This window comes from Callithrix jacchus, chromosome 9 (genome assembly GCF_049354715.1).
Source record: "Callithrix jacchus isolate 240 chromosome 9, calJac240_pri, whole genome shotgun sequence".
NCBI lineage: Eukaryota > Metazoa > Chordata > Mammalia > Primates > Cebidae > Callithrix > Callithrix jacchus.
In genome coordinates this window covers 125416323-125439456 of record NC_133510.1, presented here as the reverse complement: position 1 = coordinate 125439456, position 23134 = coordinate 125416323, and the positions used below count along the sequence as shown (strand labels likewise).

The 23134-nt window shown below is 46.1% G+C and overlaps 2 protein-coding genes across 2 annotated transcripts; both read left to right on the top strand.

Moving 5' to 3' along the window:
- Nucleotides 1-1122: 1122 nt before the first annotated feature.
- On the top strand, nucleotides 1123-23022 carry LOC144577695 (uncharacterized). Its single transcript, XM_078337549.1, has 7 exons — nucleotides 1123-1222; nucleotides 1924-2570; nucleotides 3967-4093; nucleotides 11123-11254; nucleotides 12630-12740; nucleotides 12914-13010; nucleotides 22243-23022. Exon 2 carries the CDS (start codon nucleotides 2012-2014, stop codon nucleotides 2144-2146), a length of 135 nt encoding a protein of 44 aa, XP_078193675.1. The 5' UTR covers nucleotides 1123-1222; nucleotides 1924-2011; the 3' UTR covers nucleotides 2147-2570; nucleotides 3967-4093; nucleotides 11123-11254; nucleotides 12630-12740; nucleotides 12914-13010; nucleotides 22243-23022.
- Nucleotides 2480-23022, top strand: DIABLO (diablo IAP-binding mitochondrial protein). Its single transcript, XM_035257913.3, has 6 exons — nucleotides 2480-2570; nucleotides 3967-4093; nucleotides 11123-11254; nucleotides 12630-12740; nucleotides 12914-13010; nucleotides 22243-23022. Exons 1-6 carry the CDS (start codon nucleotides 2521-2523, stop codon nucleotides 22437-22439), a joined length of 714 nt encoding a protein of 237 aa, XP_035113804.2. The 5' UTR covers nucleotides 2480-2520; the 3' UTR covers nucleotides 22440-23022.
- Nucleotides 23023-23134: the final 112 nt, after the last annotated feature.

Here is a 23134-nt window from a genome sequence, read left to right as displayed (position 1 = left end):
GCTTCAGTTACTCCATTGCTGTAAAACACCCAAAATCGGGTGGTAACAAGAGGCTGCAAAGTCTAGAATGTGTAACTGCCTGGAGACATCCATTTGGAGGATGTGAGAATTAAAAGGGAACAGAATCAGGCCTATTTTTAATAGCCTGACTGGTTCATCCATTATTTTGGTGTGAGGGACGGTATAAATCTCAGCTGTACTCCGTTTCCAGTAGGTAGGACACAGATGACCAGTTCTCGGGGGTAGTAATTACTACTCACTGGCTTCCTGAGCAGCTTGATAATGTTCTGCTCCTGTTTTCAGCCTCACTGTGGCCAAGGCAATAATTTGATAATAAGAGATCCTGATTAAATTAAGGAGCCATTTGCTTCTGGATGATAATGTTGATAAAAGGGTTGATGTCCACACTGCCTGCTCTTTCAAAGGTCAAAAAACAGTTTGAAGTAAAAACTGCAACAAGCAAAATGATCGAAAGTAGCTTAGTTTGTGTTTTCGTTTCCTGTTGTTGTTGCATCTGGGAAAGTGTTCATTGCAGAAATCATCGCTGGCTCCTTTTGCCTCACATTTGGAGGAGGTGAAATTGGAAGTGTCACATTGGAAAGGTGCCTGCCTGTATGATGAGTCTGTAAGCTGTGAAACTCTTTGTAAATTGGAATCAAGCACTTGGGAGATTTCAGTCATCTAAGCTTGTTCTCACACATGTGCATGCTTGCATTTGCATGTATTTTAAGACAATAGCTTTTGTTTTAGTTGGGCAGTCATAAGTGACCACTGGTGCAGTGGTTCTTCTGGTGCCCACACTCAGAGGAGTGGGACTGCTCTCCATGTGTCAGAAACGAAACTACTGGCACTCTAACCCCTTACAGTATTCAGAAAAACACAAGACAAGAGGGGCTTGAAATACCCACTAGTTACCACCTGCTCAGCCCATCTAGGTCTGTGAAACCACAGCTGAGCCCTGTGGGCTGTGGTGGCGAGGGTGGAGGGCGGGCAGGGTTGCCAGCGCCCCGCCTGGGCTGGGAACGCCTGTGCGCAGCTCCCTGAGAGCTCAGGGACCACGCGGAGGTTGTAATTGGTCTCTAGACCACACCTAGTTGTTGAGTGCTGCTGCTTGAAAATCTCAGTTCTGCCGAGATCGTGGAGTACACACAAGCTACCTTTGGGCACCAGAGCAGACAGGGAACCTCGGAGCTTCTGGGTGGACAAGTGGAAACTTTGCCAAGTAAGTGAGATGGGAGAGAGGGAAGCCAGTGCCTGGCATTGCGGGGAGTGGCTGGGCAGGGCAGCAGTGGTGGTGCGGTAGGGTTCCTACTGTCTGATGAGCTGGTGTGGGGTTCTTAATGTCCGATGCCCGTCTCTGGTGGAAGTTAGCAGCGCGGGGGCAGATGCATAGAGCACGGTAGGGGAGGTGAGCCCAGGATCAGATTAATGCCCACCCACCACCTGGCACCCTGCAGTCCTGGCTGGCCAGGAGACAAGCATGCTGGACCACAAAGCGAAGATCCTCCAACTCTGCTGCTGGCATGCCTTGGGGCCAGGGAACTCACAGAAGGGCAGGTTTGGGCCTGTGCCTTCCTCCTGCCCAGATGGGTCTCTCTCCCCTTCCCCTTCCAGCCAGGGCCGCAGCCGGGGCTGCAGCTTGAGTGACGGGAAAAGAAAGCTTTACTCTACCAGCCCATTAGCGGCACAAACAGCATTAAAAATGCAGGAGGTGGTGGGAAGAGAGGGCTGGGAGGAAGACTCGTGCAGCAGCAAGGCGCGGGGAAGAGCCGGGTTCTGCCTCCTCAGCCTAGATCAGAGCCGAAGAGCGAGGGCAGTTTGGGTTGAGAAGGAGTCTCCAGTGTAACCAAGAAGCGAGCGTCCAGGAGGCTGCTGGGGAGGCTGGTACTGTGGGCTTCCCTAGCCTTCGTTTGCTGTTTCGAGGGGCCAGGACCTCGTGTGTTCCCGTCCGCCCCTCCGGACGCGCCAGCCCTGCAAGCTGCCGACCGTCCCGGGGCTCCCGCGCAGCGCGATGCCGGCCTCGTCCACCGTCCACGTGCTGCAGCTGCTGCGGGAGCTGCTCGCCTTCGTGCTCCTCAGCTACACGGTGCTCATCGGGGCGCTGCTGCTGGCCGGCTGGACCACCTACTTCCTGGTGCTGAAGTGACAGCGCCACCGCCGCGCCCCGCCACCGCCTCCCGCCGAACCCAACTCACCGCGGAACTCCCCTCCAGTACGGGCCAGAGCCGAGGCCCCGCCCACCCCCCCAGCGTCGCGGCGCCCGTCTCAGTTCTGCGCCCTCAGGCCCTGCGTATGCCCCGCCCCGCGCGGAAGCTCCGGCGGTTGGTTGCCTGGCGCGGCCGTTACGACCGTTGCCCTAAGCCCCGTCCTCTCCCTCCCCATCTGCCCTATCCCGACTACTTCCTTGGGTGGGGGCGTGGCCATGGGGTGAGGCTCTCTCAGGTGGAGGCCGCGCCCCGCCCCGCGCTCACGAAGCTACGTCACTTCCGGCGTGTGCGTCCGGCGTCCGCCCACCACGGGATGGCGGCTCTGAAGAGTTGGCTGTCGCGCAGCGTAACCTCACTGTTCAGGTACTGCTGCAGCCGCATAGTGGGGCAGGACCAGAGGGAGAGACCGACGTGGATAGCGCTGAGGCCGGCCCACGGCGCTCGCTTTGCTTACATGCTCATCTCTCGTCGGCCGAGCCGGGCCGCGGCGTCTCTCCCCGCTCGAGATGACTGAGAATGGTCCTGCCTCCGCCCCCTGGGTCATGCCCTGCTTCCTTTCTTTTGAGTTCGTCTATTTTGTAGAAGCGAGTCTCCCAGACCCTGGGCTGCCTTCATGGGGCCTCTCGAAGTCCCTGAGGAGACTTGGAGAGGAGGAAGGACACGGCGTGGGGAAGCCAGGAAAGAGAAGGGAACGTCTGAGGACGTCCTCCCAGAGGGCAGACGGGACCCTGGGTAACTGGCGCGGGGCTTACCTCCTAGCGCTGCAGGCTCCTGGGCGTTTGTAGCGGGACTGTCAGACACACCTGGTACCCAGGCCATGGCTGCAGAGCTAAATCCTGCCTGCAGGAGCGTTTATTATAAAAAGCTTTAAGGCGACATTTTATTTTATTTTTTGAGTCAGGATCTGGCTCTGTCGCCCGCGCTAGAGTGCATTGGCCAGATCGCAGCTCACTACAACCTCCGCCTCCCCCGTTCAAGCTATTCTCCTTTCCTGTCTCAGCCTCCCGAGTAGTTGGGATTACAGGAGCTCCCCACCATGCCTGGCTGATTTTTGTAATTTTTAGTAGAGACGAGGTTTGACCATATTGCCCAGTCTGGTCTTGAACTCCTGAGCTCGAGCAATCCTCTTGCCTTGGCCTTCCAAGTGCTGGGATTACAGGCGTGAGCCACCATGCCCTACCCGAGGCAACCTTTTAAACTTAAGTGTTGTCTGTTGAAAATTTCAGCCGGGCGCAGTGGCTCAAGCCTGTAATCCCAGCACTTTGGGAGGCCGAGGCGGGGGGAATCCCGAGGTCAAGAGATCGAGACCATCCTGGTCAAAATGGTGAAACCCCGTCTCTACTAAAAATACAAAAAATTAGCTGGGCATGGTGGCGCGTGCCTGTAATCCCAGCTACTCAGGAGGCTGAGGTAGGAGAATTGCTTGAACCCAGGAGGCGGAGGTTGCGGTGAGCCAAGATCGCGCCATTGCACTCCAGCCTGGGTAACAAGAGTGAAACTCCCTCTCAAAAAAAAATTTTTTTCAAAACACCTCGCCAGTTTCCTGCTTGTGATGGTTGGCCTGGCTCCCCAGGCCGTCACGCCCCACTGCCCCCGCCCCCCGTTGCCCACTTGCACTGTGCCCTGTCATTGGGAAGGCTGTCCCACATCCTCATTTAGGTTCCTGCTTGGCCTGAGTTTGAGTTTTATAGCCCCTGCAAATCAAGAGTCTGTTACAGATTGGCAGTTGTGCCTCATGAAATCTGACTTCTATTTCCAGGTACAGACAGTGTGTTCCTGTCGTGGCTAACTTTAAGAAGCGTTGTTTCTCAGAATTGATAAGACCATGGCACAAAACGGTGGCAGTTGGCTTTGGAGTAACCCTGTGTGCGGTTCCTATTGCACAGGTAAAGTACTGCCCTGTGCAGTGTTTCGTTTCTTAATGTACCGTGTTCTCTTGAAGTCTCAATGGCGCCCATACCTTCCCCCACATGATGATATACTTTGTACGACACCAGGATCTTTTTTTTTTTTTTTTTTTTTTTTGAGACAGAGTTTTGCTCGTTACCCAGGCTGGAGTGCAACGGCACGATCTCGGCTCACCGCAACCTCCGCCTCCCGGTTTCAGGCAATTCTCCTGCCTCAGACCCCTGAGTAGTTGGGATTACAGGCATGCACCACTGTGCCCAGCTAATTTTTTGTATTTTTAGTAGAGACGGCGTTTCACTATGTTGACCAGGATGGTCTTGATCTCTTGACCTTGTGATCCACCCGCCTTGGCCTCCCAAAGTGCTGGGATTACAGGCGTGAGCCACCGCGCCCGGCCTGACACCAGGATCTTTTCACAGTTGAGCAGATGTATTAATATTCTCATTTTGATTGTCTCATTTGGTAGTGTTACATATAACATTTTTCTTTTTGGTACCACAAAGAAAAATTAATACTGAGACAAAGGATCTCTCAGCAAAGCAATTCTTTTTACTTCCTGCTGAAAGGGTACTCCCGTTAGGTTGCTAACAGCAATAGATTGCTACTCCTTGCATGATGACTATCAAGGGTATGCTTCCTGTAGTCCAGGAAGTAAAAATTGCATTGCTAAATGATCCTTTGTCTTGGTGCTGATTTTTATTTGCGGCACCAAGCATCTATTTCTAACAGGTAGGAACAGCACATCAAATTGTATAAAGTGGGTAGAGAAAAATAAGAGTTAGGCTAGGCATGGTGGCTCACGCCTGTAATCCCAGCACTTTGGGACGTGGAGGAGGGTGGATCACGATGTCAGGAGATCAAGACCATCCTGGATAACATGGTGAAATCCCATCTTTACTAAAAGTACAAAAAATTAGCTGGGTATGGTGGCACACGCCTATAGTCCCAGCTATTCAGGAGGCTGAGGCAGGAGAATGGTTTGAACCGGGGAGATGGAAATTGCAGTGAGCCGAGATCTTGCCACTGCACTCCAACCTGGGTAACAGCGAGACTCCATCTCAAAAAAAAAAAAGAGAAATAAGAGAATATTACAGTCTATCAGCAAAATAGTCTTTGATTTAACAAAAATTTATTGAGCAACTTTTATGTGCCAGGTACTGAGAATGTAAGAATGAACAACAACAAAAAATTCTTGCTCTCACAAAATGCTTTGTGGAGATGAAAGAGGCACAAATAAATAAATATAAAATTATCAGCTGGTAATACATGGTAAGAAGAAAACAGGGCCGGGCACAGTGGCTGATTGATGCCCAGTGCTTTGGGATGCCAAGTTGGGAGGATGGCTTGAACCCAGGAGTTTGAGACCCAGCCTGGTCAACATAGGGAGACTCTGTCTCTTCAAAAAAAGAAAAAAATTAGCCAGGTGTGGTGGCTCACACCTGTAGTCCCAACTACTCAGGAGGCTAAGGCAGGAGGATGATTGCTTGAGCCCGGAAGTTTGAGGCTGCAGTGAGCTGTGATCTCACTGCTGCCTAGCTTGGGCAACAGGACAAGACCCTTTCTCAAAAAAAAAAAGAAAAAACAAAACAAATAGGGTAAGTGAATAGGCAATACTGGGAGGGGGTTGTTTTGTTTTAGATAAAGGTGGTCAAGAAGAGCTACTCTGAATGTAGAGTAGAGAAGTAGAGATCTGAATGTTCTGAAAAAGTAAGCCATTATACTATCTGGTGGGGAGAAGAGCTTTCCAGGCAGAAGGAACTCGGAATAGCAGAGACCTAAAAGCAGTAGTATGCCTGATATGTTTGAGGAGCAAGGAGGCTACTGTGACTGGAGTAGAATGGGGGAAACAGTAAGATGAAGCCAGAGAGTTAACTGATAATCAGGTCGTGTGCTTTATAGTTTGTGGGCCATTGTAAGGCTTTTGGTTTTATTCTCAAAAAAGCTGCCACAGGAATTTTTTTTTTTTTTTTTTAGACAGTCTCTTACTCTGTTGGCAGGCTGGAGTGCAATGGCACAATCTTGGCTCACTCAACCTCTGCCTCCTGGGTTCAAACGATTCTCCTGCCTCAGCCTCCTGAGTAGCTGGGATTATAGGAATGCGCCACTATGTCTGGCTAATTTTGTATTTTCAGTAGAGATGGGGTTTCTCCATGTTCCTCAGGCTGGTCTCTAACTCCCTACCTCAGGTGATCCGCCCACCTCAGCCTTACAAAGTGCTGGGATTACACAGCATGAGCCACCACACCCGGCCTAAATTTTAAAAGTTTTTAAAAGTTGCTGTGTGGAACTAGGAAGACTAATAGAAGGATCTTGCCATATATAGGCGTGAAATGATAGTGGCTTGGACCAGGCAGGCAGGAGAGGTGAGGGGAATTTAGCTGAACGTAGCCAGCAGGAGTTGCGGATGGATTGGATGTGGGATGTTTTCTCTAGATTAGGGGTCCCCAACCCCTGGGCTAGTACTGGTCTGTGGCCTGTGAGGAAGCCGGCTGCACAGCAGGAAGTGAGTGGCAGGCAGGTGAGCATTACCGTCTGAGCTCCGCCTCTGGTCAGATCAGCAGTGGCATTAGATTCTCATAAGAGCATGAACCCTTTTGTGAACTACACATGCGAGGGACCTAGGTCATGTGCACCTTATAAGAATCTAATGCCTGATGATCTGAGGTGGACCAGTTTCACCTTAAAACCATCCTCCCCCACTCAGTCTGTGGAAAAAGTGTCTTCTTCAAAACTGGTCCCTGGTGCCACAAAAGTTGAAGGCCACCGCTTTAGATTCCAAGAGAGAGAGATATATATATTTATTTATTTATTTTATTTTATTTATTTTTTTTTTTTGAGGCGAAGCTGCACTGTTGTTGCCCAGGGTGGAGTGCAATAGCACAATCTTGGCTCACTGCAGCCCCTGCCACCTGGGTCCAAATGATTCTCCTGCCTCAGCCTCTGGAGTAGCTGGGATTATGGGCATGTGCCACCACACCTGGTTTTGTATTTTTAGTAGAGACAGGGTTTCTCCATGTTGGTCAGGCTGGTCTCAAACTCTCGACCTCAGGTGATTCACCTGCCTTAGCCTCCCAAAGTGCTGGGATTATAGGCGTGAGTCACTGTGCCTGGCCGATTCCAAGATTTTTTTAAAGGCCTTAGCAACTGAATGAATGGAGTTGACATTTAGTAGGATGGAGCGGAGTGGGTTTTGAAAGGGAAAAAAATAATCAATTCACAGTTTTGGAAATGTTATTTCCAAAATGTCTAAGAAACATTTAGGTAGAGCTGTCAATTAAGTAGTTGATTAAAAAATGGCACTTTGGTCGGGTGCGGTGACTCATGCCTGTAATCCCAGCACTTTGGGGAGGCCGAGCAGGCGGATCATGAGGTTAGATCAAGACCATGCTGGCTAACATGGTGAAATCCCATCTCTACTAATAATACAAAAAAAAATAGCTGGGGATGGTGTACACCTGTAGTCCCAGCTACTTGGGAGGCTGAGGCAGGAGAATTATTTGAACCCAGGAGGCAGAGATTGCAGTGAGCCGAGATCACACCACTGCACTACAGCCTGGGTGACAGTGCAAGACACTGTCTCAAAAAAAAGGCACTTCGGTCGGGTGCAGTGGTTTACGCTTGTAGAGGCCAAGGTGGGTGGATTGCCTGAGCTCAGACGTTCAAGACCAGCCTGGGCAACACAGTGAAACCCTGTCTCTATTAAAAAATATATATATGTAAAAAATTAGCCACGCATGGTGGCATGTGCCTACGCCTGTAGTCCCACCTCCTTGGGAGGCTGAGGCAAGAGAATTGCTTGAACCTGGGAGGCAGAGATTGCAGAGAGCCAAGATTGCGCCACTGCACTCCAGCCTGGGTGGCAGACAGAGCGAGACTCTGTCTCAAAAAAAAAAAAAGGAGGGGGGACTTCATTTTAAAAATTGTAGCTTAAATGGTTTATGGTAAGAACTAGGTAGGAAACCAGCAAGCTCCATTTCAGCAAAATATTCCTGCTACTGATGTGTGTGTTCATCACAAAAGCAAGATTAATTCCATGTATCAAGTATTTTTAGCATCTTCTGAGGCTCACTCCTGAGCCCTTGCCTTACTGTACTTCACTTCAGTTGTCATCCTTGCACGCTGATGAATCTATAGCCCTAAAACTACGCTCACTTGAATACCAGGCCATTTTCGGCCACAACTGGTACAGCATTTTTTAATTCAAAAGATTTTTTTTTAGATTTGTCCTTTCTCAGTTATTATGTTACTTTCTAAGTCCCATTTACCTCAGTTCTGGGCCACATGATGGGGGCCCCTGGTCATTTAGTATAGCAATCCCACTTCATTCTTTAAAACCCCTCAGTGGTCAGCTACGCATGATGGCTCAGTCTTGTGATCCCAGTACTTTTGGAGGCTGAGCGGGAGGATCGCTGTAGGCCAAGAATTTGACACCAGCCTGGGCAACATAGCGAAACCTCCCCTCTACAAAAAACAGCCAGGTGTAGTGGCGTGTGTCTGTAGTCCTAGCTACTCGGGAGGTAGGAGGATCATTTGAGCCCAGGAGTTCAAGGCTGCAGTTGGCTGGTATCACAACACTGCACTCCATCTTGAGTGACAGAATGAGAAATGAAAAACTTTAGAGTGGCTCTCCATGAGGTGTTCAGAACTAAAATCCAGCTAAGTCGCCCTGCACTCCAGAACCCTAATGAGTCTCATCTGTCTTATGCCATTGCTCCAACCAGTCTAGATCCCTGGACATCCCCTGCAACAAATGAATTATTTTCCTCATTGTTTCCTATTATCCAGGATGCCTGGCCATTCTGATTCTTGGACTCTTTAGTACCAAGTCTCACCTCTATTTAAAACCTTTCCTTATTCCTGTGCAATAGCCGTCTCCTTTCCCATCACTTAATATTGTATATTTTAATATTTGATGATAATCCTATGGCACTGTCCTGAGTTAGCAAAGCATAATGGGAAGGGTACATACAGACTTTGGAGTGAGATTTGGTTTGAGGTCTAGATGTGACTTTTTAGAAAAGTTACATAACTATTCTGAGCTTCCATGTTGTTGCTTGTAGAAAAGAAGTGATAACTGGACTGTTGTGAGAAACAAGTGAAAACACATTGTAAAATATAGTACATTATGAAGACTTATCAGAACATTAAGACAAAATTAGCTTCTTGTGAGCAGAGATGTCATTCTTCCCTTTGTACTTGATTGAATGAAATATAAAGTTCTTGATTTGTTCATATCAAAAATATTTCTTGACTGATGCTTTCAACATGCAGTGATTCTGAGTGTTTATACTCTGAATATCAAAAACAAGACAGAGCATGGTGTGATTGCTTTTTTTTTTTTTTTTTTTGAGATGGAGTTTCACTTTTGTCACCCAGGCTGGAGTGCAATGGTGCAATCTCAGCTCACTGCAACCTCCACTTCCTGGGTTCAAGCAATTCTCCTGCCTCAGCCTCCCAAGTGGCTGGGATTACAGGCACCTACCACCACGCCAGCTAATTTTTGTATTTTTAGTAGAAACGAAGTTTCACCATGTTGGCCAGGCTGATCTCAAACTCCTGACCTCAGGTTATCCTCTTGCCTTGGCCTCCCAAAGTGCTAAGATTACATCATACCCAGCTGAGTGACTGATTTCTTTGTTGGTTCTGATATAAGAAGTGCTTTGCTGAGGAGGAAAAAGGCAGAGAGTCATGGATGATGTGTCATTACAGTTGCCAGTATTTAGTCAGGGTAGCCACAGGTGATTATATTGGTCTTTTCTTTATTAAAATAGCTGAGGTCAGGTGGGGCTCAGTGGCTCACGCCTGTAATCCCAGCACTTATGGAGGCTAAGGTGGGTATATCACTTGAGATCAGGAGTTGAAGACCAGCCTGGGCAACAACATGGTGAAACCCCATCTCTACTAAATATACAAAAAAATTAGCGAAGTGTGGTGGCAGGTGCCTGTAATTCCAACCATGTGGGAGGCTGAAGCAAGAGAATTGCTTGAGCCTGGGAGGCAGAGGTTGCAATGAGTCAAGATTGAGCCACTGTATTCCAGCGTGGGTGACAGAGTGGAACTCTGTCTCAAAAAAAATCAAAATAGCTGAGGTTCCCCCATCAACACCCTACTGCTTCATTCTGCTCAGAATTGCCTTGCCTGTCCACTTAGACTCAGCTTAATCCTCATTAAATTTGTGAAGCCTTTTCTAAGCCATTATAACTCTACATAGAACTGATTGCTCCCTTCTGCATGCCCCCACTATAGCTCATACATACTCCTGCCACCACTTCCATGATAAATAATTGTGCTCATTTGTCTAGTTCTGTTAGCCCATCATCTTCCTCTCTCTGCCCCTGCACCTGTGTTTGAGGGCAGAGAATGTTTTATTGAGACTTTGTGTCTCAAGTATCTAACACTGTTAATGAATGAATTGTAATCTTATGAATCTGTTGGTTATAATCAATAGCATTTTTTTTTGTTTTTTTGAGAGTCTTGCTGTGTCACCCATGCTGGAGTGCAGTGGTGTGATCTTGTCTCACTGCAACCTCCGCCTCCCAGGTTCAAGCAGTTCTCCTGCCTCAGCCTCCCAAGTAGCTGGGTTTACAGGCACACACCACTACCACTCGACTCATTTTTGTATTTTTTAGTAGGGATGGGGTTTCGCCATGTTGGCTAGGCTGGTCTCAAACTCCTGACCTCAAGTGATCTGCCCTCCTCGGCCTCCCAAATGCTGAGATTACAGGCATGAGCCACCATGCCTAGCCCCATTTTATTTTATATATAAAGAAATAATTTGCTTTTTGGAGCAGAGAATGAAAGTCACTAGAAAGCATACTCTGGAATTATTTCCCTATATTGTCTTAAATTGCCTAAATAAGGCCTTAAAAAATATAAACCCCAAAAATGTAGTGCAGTTTCAGCTTAAAACGCTAAGCAGCATGACAATTATGTTTTTTTACTTGCCTGTTGGTAAAAAAGTTCTCAGTTTGAGCTTTAGCGGTCTAGTGACAATGTTTGTCTTTCAGAAATCGGAGCCTCATTCCCTTAGTAATGAAGCATTGATGAGGAGGGCGGTGTCTTTGGTAACAGATAGCACCTCTACCTTTCTCTCTCAGACCACATATGCGTTGATTGAAGCTATTACTGAATATACTAAGGTATGTCTCCTCTTGTTAACTCTTGATCTTCTAAACCATGATTTAGCAAATAATGACTCAAAACCAAATTGTCTGATGCCCATGTTGGTATTTTATTGAAACATAGTCTGGCGTATTTATTTATATATTGTCAATAACTGTTTTTGAGAGTTTGAGTGTTTCAGCAGAGGCTATAAGGCCCACAAAGCCTAAAATATTTACAGTCTGGCCCTTCACAAAGAAAGTTTGCTGACCCCTGATTTAAATCACTGGTTTTTAGACTTTTTCCAGGAACGTTTTTTTTTTTTTAACAGAAAAGTCTTAAATATGGCAGCTTAGAATATAAAACAGGAGTCAAGCTGATGTGGTTCAGTTACAGATAAAGGGGTCCGTGGTCTATCAACAGAAGCATCTCTGTAAGGATTATTTAAAAACCACTGATCTAAACTAGTATGGGCCAGGCATGGTGGCTCATGTCTGTAATCTGAGCATTTTGGGGAACCAAGGCGGGAGGATCACATGGGGCCAGGAGTTCAGGACCAGCCCAGTCAACATAGTGAGCCCTGTCTCTACCAAAAGAAATTTTAAACTTAGCCAGGCATGGTGTATTGTGTGCCTGTATTCCCACTTACTCCAGAGGCTGAGGTAGGAGATCACCTGAGTCCAGGAGTTTGCGGTTACAGTGAGCTCTGGTCATGCCACTACACTTCAGTCTGGGTGATGTTGCACCCTGTTTGTAAAAAATAAGTTTTTTTAAAGAGTATATGGATGCCAGGCGTAGTGGCTCACGCCTGTATTCCCAGCACTTTGGGAGGCCAAGACGGGTGGATCACCTCAGGTCAGGAGTTTGAGACCAGCCTAGCCAAAATGGTGAAACCCCGTCTCTACTAAAAATACAAAACTGACCAGGTGTTGTGGCACACGCCTGTAATCCCAGCTACTCATGAGGCTGACACAGGAGAATCGCTTAAACCCAAGAGGCGGAGGCTGCAGTGAGCCAAGATCGTGCCACTGCACTCTAGCCTGGGTGAGACAGACACTGTCTTAAAAAAAAAAAGTAGCTAATCAAAATTATTGAAGTCTCATTTTTGCATTTATTTTACATATATTTTCTAGCAGCTGTTTTTCTGAGGCTTTAGAGTTTTCCCTTGTATTGTATTCTCTGTGTCTGAATTGTTGACAAGCTTTTAAACGCACAAGTTTACAGATAGAAATATTGATGTCCTGGAGTGATACCTTTACTGCATAGGATAATAGTGCAGTTTTTCAGTGAGGCAGCAGTATGGAAGAACCAGTTTGCTATAATGGGACTTAATTTCCTTCAGGTGGAAATCTCTCTATTCCTTCTAATATGTCTCACTTATTTTACTCAGACTTATTCATTCTGTATTTGTAGGCTGTTTATACCTTAGTTTCTCTTTACCGACAATATACAAGTTTACTTGGGAAAATGAATTCACAGGAGGAAGATGAAGTGTGGCAGGTGATCATAGGAGCCAGAGTTGAGGTAAGCAAAAAGTTATAGGCATTTCTGTGTCAGTGCACCTACCTCAGGTAGTATCTAAATTACTAAGTCTAACGAATATAATCAGTGACTGTTCTCTAAATCTACTACTTTAAGTCCATTTAAATGGGCTGTACCTCTCATGCTGTTTCAAGCATTTTGCTTGTTTTATATAGATGACTTCAAAACAACAAGAATACTTGAAGCTGGAAACCACTTGGATGACTGCAGTTGGTCTTTCAGAGATGGCAGCAGAAGCTGCATATCAAACTGGTAGGTTAAAGCTTTGTATTGGTTTTATTTAACTAGGGAGGTGCCATTTGAGTTCTCATCTGGTTTTCTAAAATGAGGGCTTTATATTAGATGGTCTGTGTGGCTCTAACTTTGAGAAATTTTCTCCATTTTCTATGTATTAACCAACATTTTATTTCCACAATAAATGAGCATACCCCTGCAGACCAGACTAGAAGAAGCTGGGTTGTCAGCATCTTCAAAATGAAAAATGATCAAACTATTACCATTGGAAACTTGGATTGCTTCAAAATAGTTTGAGGTTTTTTTGGTAATAGAATTTATTAACAGTTAATCATAGAATTACACAGTTGGGTGAGACCTGAGATCATTAGTCTGTGTGAACCCTTTTGTACAGATAAGAGAAAATGAGACCTGGAATCATAGTGGCAAAACCAGGACAAATTATTATGTGTCTGTTTCAAGCTTTGTGGTAAGCATTTCATAGGCACTTTTTATATATGAAGAAACTAGAGGGCAGATAGGCCAAATAATTCACCTAAGACGACATGGTATGGTGAGTAAGCAGCCAAACTGAGATTCAGCTGAGTAGGTTGTTTTTTTTTGTTTTTTAATAGTGATGATGGGGTTTTACCATGTTGCCCAGGCTAATCTCAAACTCCTAGGCTCAAGCACTCTACCCGCCTTGGCCTCCCAAAGTGCTGGGATTATAGGCGTGAGCCACCGAGCCAAGTGGGTCGAATTCTGAAGCCTTTCCTTCTCCTAGCAGCCAGTACTTTGTCCTCTGCACGTTGGTGCCCCAAGGTGCCCATCATAGAACATCTTACCTGATTGGTTCCAAACTAGGTACTCTCACATTAATTTTTTTTTTTTTTTTTTCTGAGACGGAATTTCACTCTGGCACCCAGGGTGCATGCAGTGGCACGTTCTCAGCTCAGTGCAACTTCTGTCTCTCTGGTTCGAGCAATTCTCCTGCCTCAGCCTCCCAGTTACAAGCATGCACCACCATGCCGGCTAATTTTTGTATTTTTAGTAGAGACAGGGTTTTGCCATGTTGGCCAGGCTGGTCTTGAACTCCTCACCTCAAGTAATACACCCACCTCAGGTAATGCACCCACCTCGGCCTCCCAAAGTGCTGGGATTACAGGCATGAGCCAGCACACTCTGTGAGCCAGCTCACAGAAATTATATCCTAGTACTAACTCTTATTAAGCAACTGGTGGCCAAGGTAGTTGCTTATGCCTGTAATCCCAGCACTCTGGGAAGCCAAGGTGGGCGGATCACTTGAGGTCAGGAGTTCAAAACTAACCTGGCCAATATGGCAAAACCCAGTCCCTACTAAAAATACAAATATTAGTGGGGTGTAGTGGCACAACCCTGTACAGGAGAATTGCTCGAATCCAGGAGGAGGAGGCTGCAATGAGCCGAGATGGCACCACTGCACTCAAACCTTGGTGACAGAATGAGACTCTGTCTCAAGGAAAAAAAAAAACAAAACTGATAGGGGTCGGCCACAGGGGCTTATGCCTGTCTTTGGGAGGCTGAGGTGGGCAGATTGCTGGAGCTTGACATGTTCCTCTAGTCCCAGCTACTCTGGAGGCTAAGAGGTGGGAGGATTGCTTGAGCCCAGGAGTTCAAGGCTGCAGTGAACTATGATCATGCCTCTGCACTCCATCCTGGGCAAAAGAGTGAGACCCATGTGCCTAAAAAAGAAAAAAAAAATTTGTTGGCCAGGCGCGGTGGCTCACGCCTATAATCCCAGCACTTTGGGAGGCAGAGGCGGGTGGATCGCCTGAGGTCAGGAGTTCAAGACTAGCCTGATCAACATAGTGAAGCCCTGTCTCTACTAAAAATATAAAAAATTAGCCAGGCGTGGTAGGAGGTGCCTGTAATCCCGGCTACTCGGGAGGCTGAGGCAGGAGAATCACTTGAACCCGGGAGACAGAGGTTGTAATGAGCTGAGATTGCTCCATTGCACTCCAGCCTGGGCAATAAGAGTGAGACTCCATCTCAAAAAAAAAAATTGTTATATTAAAACATACTCTTGTTTTCTGTTGTCAGGATTAGCAGACTATGGTCTCAAGCATCAAATCTTAAAAATGATATAAAGGGCTGGGTGTGGTGTGGCTTGTACCTGTTATCCCAGTTACTTGGGAGGCTGAGGCAGGAGTAAAATTTGAGCCTGGAAGGCAGAAGTTGCAGTGAGGCGAGATCACACCATTGCACTCCAGCCTGGACAACAGAGTGAGACCCTATCTCAAAAAAAAAAAAAAAAGCGGGGGGGTGCTGGGCGCGGTGGCTCAAGCCTGTAATCCCAGCACTTTGGAAAGCCAAGGTGAGTGGATCACTAGGTCAAGAGATGAAGACCATCCTGGTCAACATGGTGAAACCCCGTCTCTACTAAAAATACAAAAAATTAGCTAGGCACGGTGGTACGTGCCTGTAATCCCAGCTACTCAGGAGGCTGAGCTAGGAGAATTGCCTGAACCCGGGAGGCGGAGGTTGCATTGAGCCGAGATCACGCCATTGCACTCCAGCCTGGGTAACAAGAGCGAAACTCCGTATCAAAAAAAAAAAAGAGAGGATTTTTTTTTTTTTTAAGGTAAATGTCCTGTCACCATACTGAAAAAGCAAAAAATAATTAAATTTTTTTTTACTTTTATTTTTAAGAGACGGGTCTCGCTGTCTTGCCCAGGCTGGAGTGCAGTGGCTATTCACAGGTGTGATCCCACTACTAATCAGCACAGGAGTTTTGACCTGCTCCATTTCCGACCTGGGCTGGTGGGCTGGTTCACCCCCTCCTCAGGCAACCTGGTGGTCCCCCGCTCCTGGGAGATTAACGTATTGATGCTGAACTTAGTGCAGACACCCAATTGGCATAGCGCATTACAGCCCAGAACTCCTGGGCTCAAGTGATCCTCCTGCTTCAGACTCCCCAGTAGTTGGGACTACAGGCCCGTGCCACCATGCCCGGCTTTTTTTTTTTGGAAACAGTGTGTCACTCTGTCCCCCTCACTGCAACTTCCACCTCTCTGGTTCAGGCAATTCTCTTTCTCGCCTCAGCCTCCTAAGTAGCTGAGGTTACAGGCGCCTGCCACCATGCCTGGATAATTTTTGTATTTTTAGTAGAGATGGGGTTTCACCACGTTGGCCAGGCTAATTTGGAACTCCTAATCTCAAGTGATCCGCCTGCCTTGGCCTCCCAAAGTGTTGGAATTACAGACATGAGCCACCACGCTTGGCCCAGAAAAAGAATTATTAGTGATCCTGAGGGATCGGAGATTCAGAACAAAGAATGAAACAACAGAAGCATTATAGTCATGCCACACAAAGATGGCAGTGGGTTCTCAGGTGAAGTGAACAGGAGGATGTGCTTACATCTAGGAGGAGAGAAGAGGGAGAGGATATGTAAGCATTATCTGAAAAAAGGTAGACATTTTCCTAGAACTCATCCAAAGGGGTAACAAAGTTGTAACAAGATTTTTGTTTTTTTGAGACAAGGTCTTACTGTGTCACCAGGCTGGAATAAAATGGCACAGTCATGGCTCACTGCTTACTACAGCCTCAACCTATGGGCTCAAGCAATCCTACCACCTCAGCCTCCCAAGTAGTTGGGATTACAGGTGTACTTTGTGTTTTTGGTAGAGAGTTTTGCCATGTTGCCCAGGCTAGTCTTGAACTCCTGAGCTCAAGTGATCCATCTGCCTTGGCCTCTCAAACTGCTGGATTACAGACATGAGACACTGTACATGGCCTTTTTTTTTTTTTTTTTTTTTTTTTTTGAGATGGAGTCTCACTCTGTCACCCAGGCTGGAGTGCTTTGGCAGTCTCAGCTCACTGCAACCTCTGCCTCTCCCAGGTTCAAGTGATTCTCCTGTATCAGCCTCCTGAGTAGCTGGAACTACAGTCATGTGCCACCATGCCTGGCTAATTTTTTGTATTTTTAGTAGAGACAGGGTTTCCCTTGTTAGCCAGGATGGTCTTGATCTCCTGACCTCATGACTCGCCTGGCTCGGCCTATCAAAGTTCTGGGATTACAGGGTGGGCCACCATGCCCAGCTGATTTCACTTTTTTAACAAAAATTCTGGTCCAGGTGCAGTGACTCATACCTGTAATCCCAGCACTTTAGGGTGCCTAAGCAGGTGGATCACTTGAACTCAGGAGTTTGAAACCAGCCTTAACATGGTGAAACCCTGTCTCTACAAAAAAATTAGCCAGGCATGGTGGTGGGCGTCTGTAGTCCCAGCTACTGGGGAGGCTGAGGCGAGAGGATCACTTGGGTCCTGGAGGTTGAGGCTGCAGTGAGCCATGATTGAGCTACTGCACTCTAGCCTGGCTGACAAAGCAAGACCCTGTCTTATTAACAAAATAAACAAACAATAAATATAACAGCATAACAAAAAGACTCAGAACAAAATCCCAAAACTAGAAAAAAAATAGATTACCTACAAAGGAAGTAGAATGAAACATCAGGCATCTTCTCAGCAACACTAGAAGTGACAATAAATCAATAACCTAGGATTTTTATATATAGCCAACTACCATCAAAATGTGAGAATAAAAGATGCCTTCTGACATAGACTCAAAAGTACCACCTGCATACACTTTTTGGAAGAACTGTGAAGAAGGAAAAATGAGTTTTGAAAGAAGCTACTAAGATTTTTTCAAAAGTTCTGAGTGTAAAACAAGTTTTTAAATTTGGGAAAGTCAAACATGCTAAGCACACTGATAGTAGACGTTGTTAAACACTGCAAAGAGAATTAGGAGTGGGAGGAAACTTAATCCAATTGAGGCAGGAAAGGTTTAAAGAAATAAAATCTGTTAATTAGAAAATAACAAAATTGGGCTGGGCTCGGTGGCTCACCTCTGTAATCCTCTGTAATCCAGCACTTTGGGAGACCAAGGCAGGCGGATCACCTGAGGTCAGGAGTTCAAGACCAGCCTGGCTAACATGTGAAAAGCCCATCTCTAATTTAAAAAAAGAAAATAGAAAATTATAGGAATAATTTCAAACATCAGTGATTGCAATAACAATAAACATATTAAATGACACTTTTAATATTGTATTCCAAAAAAATCTAGCCAAAATTAGCTAAATCAGAGGAAAGATTCAAGATAAAAAGCAATAAATACGACAGAGAGGCCAGGCATGGTGGCTCATGCCTGTAATCCGAGCACTTTGGGAGGCTGAGGCGGGTGGATCACCTCAGGTTGGTAGTTTGAGACCAACCTGAACATCATGGAGAAACCCCATCTCTACTAAAAATAAAAAATTAGTCCGGGCGCGGTGGCTCATGCCTATAATCCCAGCACTTTGGGAGGCCGAGGTGGGTGGATCACGAGGTCAAGAGATTGAGACCGTCCTGGTCAACATGGTGAAACCCCGTCTCTACTAAAAATACAAAATTAGCTGGGCATGGTGGTACATTCCTATAATCCCAGCTACTTGGGAGGCTGAGGCAGGATAATTGAACCCGGGAGGCAGAAGTTGCCATGTGCCGAGATTGCACCATTGCACTCCAGCCTGGGCAACTTCATCTCTTAAAAAAAAAAAAGGACAGAGAACAATTCATTAAGACATTATCAATCATGAAACATACACATAAGGCAAAAATTGATAGAATTACAGGATCTCAGAGATGTGTGTAAAGCTCAATTTTCTGAGTACCCTTGTAGGTCAGGAAGACCAAAAAAATTAAAGCTGTTGAGGAATAGAACAGAATTTGTTTTGGAGACAGGGTCTTGCTCTGTTGACCAGGCTGGAATGTAATGGCATGATCACAGCTCATTGTAGCCTCAACCTGGGCTCAAGCCATCTTCCCATTTCAGCCACCCATGTAGCTGGGACGCCAGGCACATGAACCAGGCTCGACTAATTTTTTTTTCTTTTAAGAAATGGGGTCTTGTTAACGTTGCCTAGGCTGATTTTGAACTCCTGGGCTCAATTGATCCTCTTGCCTTGGCCTCCCAAAGTGCTAGGATTACAGGCTTGAGCTGAGCCACTGTGCCTAGCTCAGAATGGTTTGTTATTTTGGAGACGGGGTCCCACTCTGTCACCCAGGTTGGAGTACAGTGGCTTGATGTTGGCTCACTGGAAATTCTGCCTCCCAAGCTCAATCCATCCTCCTGTCTCAGCCTTCTGAGTAGCTGGGACCACAGGCACTTGCCATCACACCCGACTAATTTTTTGTATTTTTTGGTAGAGATGGGCTTTCACCGTGTTGCCCAGGCTAGTCTTGAACTATTGAGCTCAGGCGATGCAACTGTCTCAGCTCCCAAAGTGCTGGGGTTATAGGCATGAGCCACCATGCCTGTCTGTGATTTTTGTTGTTGTTGTTATTAAACAAAGGAAAATCAGATGTGTGTGTAAGAGAGAGACAAGGTCCATGCTGGAGTGTAGTGGTGCAATCAGAGATCATAGCTTACTGTAGCCTCGACCTTCTGGGCTCAAGTGGAGGACCTCCTCCCTACCTCAGCCTCCCAGTAGCTGGGATTATAGGGGTACACCACCATGCCCTGGCTAATTTTTGTATTTTTTAGTAGAGACAGAGTTTAGCTAAGTTTCCCAGGCTGATTTTGCAGTGATTTTTAAACAGTATAAAACTTCCCCCCATCCCCTCTAAAACTACATACTCTTCTAAAACACAGTTGCGGGGCGCGGTGGCTCAAGCCTGTAATCCCAGCACTTTGGGAGGCGGAGGCGGGTGGATCACGAGGTCAAGAGATCGAGACCATCCTTGCCATGATGAAACACTGTCTCTACTAAAAATACAAAAATTAGCCAGGTGCGGTGGCACGCGCCTGTAGTCCCAGCTACTCGGGAGGCTGAGGTGGAAGGATCGCTTGAACCCAGGAGGCGGAGGTTGCAGTGAGCCGAGATTGCACCACTGCACTGTAGTCTGGCAACAGAGCAAGACTCCATCTCAAAAAAAAAAAAAAAAAAAAAAAAAGTTATATAGGAATAATCAGAAAGGCAAAATCTTCTTCCTTGAAAAGACTAAAAAATTAGGCAAGGATTTATGACTTTTTAGAGAGAGTACAAAAGTAACATCAGAAAGAATCATTACAGATATGGATTTTTTTAATTATATGAAAATATTATGATCTTTATGTCAGTCTCAAGGAGTAAAGAATGTGTATAAGACCAGGTTGGGCACAGTGGCTCACACCTGTAATCCCAGCATTTGGGAGGCTGAGGCAGGAAGATCACTTGGGCTCAGGAGTTTGAGACCAGCCTAGGCACCTATTTTTACAAAAACAAAAGAAAAGAAAAAGCCAAGTGTGGTAGTATACACCTGTGGTCCCAGCTACTTGGGAAACTGAGGTGGGAGGATCACTTCAGAGCCAGGAGTTCAGGGCTGCAATGAGCCATGTTTGTGCTGCCGTACTCCAGCCTGGGCAAGAGAGAGACCCTATCTCAAAAAAAAAAAAAAAAGAAAAAAAGCCTGTAATCCCAGCACTTTGGGAGGCTGAGGCGGGGAATTGCTTGAGGTCAGAAATTTAAGACCAGCCAGGTCAACATAGTGAAACCCTGTCTCTACCGAAAGTACAAAAATTAGCTGGGCATGGTGGCAGGTGCCTGTAATCCCAGCTACTTGGGAGGCTGAGGCAGGAGAATCACTTGAACCTGGGAGGCCAAGGGTACAGTGAGCCAAGATCGTGCCACTGCACTCCAGCCTAGACAACAGAGAGAAACTCCATCTCCAGAAACAAAACAAAAGATCAATAACTATAAAAGTAGAAATGGTATTCAAAGATTTGGATGTCCCCAAAATGGACACCAGGCCTAGGATGTTTTATGGAAGAGCTTTATCAAATATTCTAAAACCATAATACCTATGTTACTGCAAGTGTACCAGTGCATAGAAAGTAATGGCAAGCCGCCTCTTACCACTGTATAATGCCTGCATAGCCCTGATCTCAGACTGGACTGGGGCAGCACCAAAACAGGCTATAATCCAGTATCACTTCAAAATTTAGCTGTAAATCAAATGTAGCCCTTTACCCATAATACAGAATGATAGTTCAACATTGTAAAAAAACTGCAATTCACTACTTGAGATCATCTATCCATAGATTAAAGGAGAAAAACCACTTAATTATTTATATCAATCACCGGGCCTGGTGGCTCACGCTTATAGTCTCAGCACTTTGGGAGGCTGAGGCGGGTGCATCATCTGAGATCAGGAGATTAAGACCATCCTGGCCAACATGGTGAAACCCCATCTCTACTAAAATACAAAAAATTATCCAGGCATGGTGGCACAAGTGTGTAGTCCCAGCTACTTGGGAGGCTGAGGCAGGGGACTCACTTAAACCATGGAGGCAGAGGTTGCAGTGAGCCAAGATCGTGCCACTGCACTCTGGCCTGGTGACAGAGTGAGACTCTGTCTTAAAAAAAAAAAAAACCTTCAATAAAATGTAGTACCATTTATGATTTGAATCTAAATACAATTATGAATAGAATTTTCTTAATGAAATAAAGGTTAAGTAATCCCACGTAATTGTGAACTATCAAGTGTTTTCATCAAAATCAGAAGAGGAGGATGGCTGCCATTCTCCACTACCTGTCAACATTGTATTGAAGGTTCTTGTTAGTGCAGTGAGAAAAGATCCAAATGTTCTATAGGTGAATCGATAAAATATACATAAGCAGGTGATGAAATATAGTAACAGCAAGTAAAATGATAGAGCTCAAAACACGTTTACCAGTGAAAAGAAAAAATTATAAAACATGTTTAATCCCTTTTATGCTGTTATGTAAACTTATAGTAACAAAATATTTTTCTATGCATTCCGTATGTGTGTGGTCACATTTTGAAAGATGAGAATACCCCCAAATCCCAAGAGGTTACCTCCAAAGATTAGGTAGGATGATAAAACGGATCTTTAATAATTTTATTTGTGATCTGTCAAAAAGAAATGGATGACGTGTAGTTTAAAAATTAGCTATTAAGTTCTGTAATACACTGAGCATAACAACAAAAAAAAATTAGCTATAAAGATTGTGAGAGTTGCATTTAATAATTGTGATTAGCCACTGGTAGCTGAAGAAAAATGCTGTTTTTGACTGTTGGTTAAATGCAGACCTGAACATAGAGGTAGAAGGTTCTCTGCAGAGAGAAGAATGGTAGGTCAAGGAAAGTGATCCCAGGAAGGCTTCGAATGACAGCCACAGCACCCCCAGGCCAACATCCACATGTACCTTCTGCCCTGCTCAGCTACTCAACCCGATTGTCCCATCTTTTGCAGGCGCAGATCAGGCCTCTATAACTGCCAGAAATCACATTCAGTTGGTGAAACTGCAGGTGCAGGAGGTGCGCCAGCTCTCCCAGAAAGCAGAAACCAAGTTGGCAGAAGCACAGATAAAAGAGCTCCGTCAGAAAATACAGGAGGAAGGGGACGAGCAGGCGGAGACAGAGCAGGAGGCCTACCTGCGTGAGGACTGAGGCCTGAGCCTGCTGCCCTGTCTGCCCACTCAGTGGAGAAAGCAGGGGCAGACGCCACCCTGCCCAGAGTTGGCATGACTGTCTCTGCACTGAGAAGAGGCAGCAGGTCTGGCTCTGGCCAATCAGGCAAAAGGCCTTTGTGAGCTGTTAGTGCTCCTCCTGTGGTCTCAGGCTTGCACTGGACCTGGTTCTTAGCGCTTGGGCACCGCACCGTTATAACATTTCATCCCACTCTTCAGCTGCTCTCTTACCTACCCATCTTTTTACCTCACACCCAAAGCATTTTGCCAACCTGGGTTAGAGAGAGGAGTCCTTTTTGTCATGCCCTTAAGTTCCGTAGCTCTTTAATCTGTTTTTATTGTGAAAATGATTTCGTGTTTGTTCCTCTGTTGGGATGTGAGCTGTGGCAGGAGACTGGGAGCCTGTCCAGTTTGTACGATTGAAGTGTTTCTAATGTGTTTTCTGATCTGCCCCCACTGCCCTGTGAGGACAGCTCAGGCCAAGCAGTGAAATGTCTATTACTGCTAAGGGAAGGGATGCAGAGTGTTTACCTGGTGCTCTCAACAGGACTCTTCCTAACACATGCCTCTTGTTCCTTTCTTTTCTTTGCATTTCTGCAATGTATCTAAAGGAGAAGAGTAACATTTTTTTCTGCATCTAAATGAGAAAGTGTGTCTCCTGGGTCCTATGCAGCC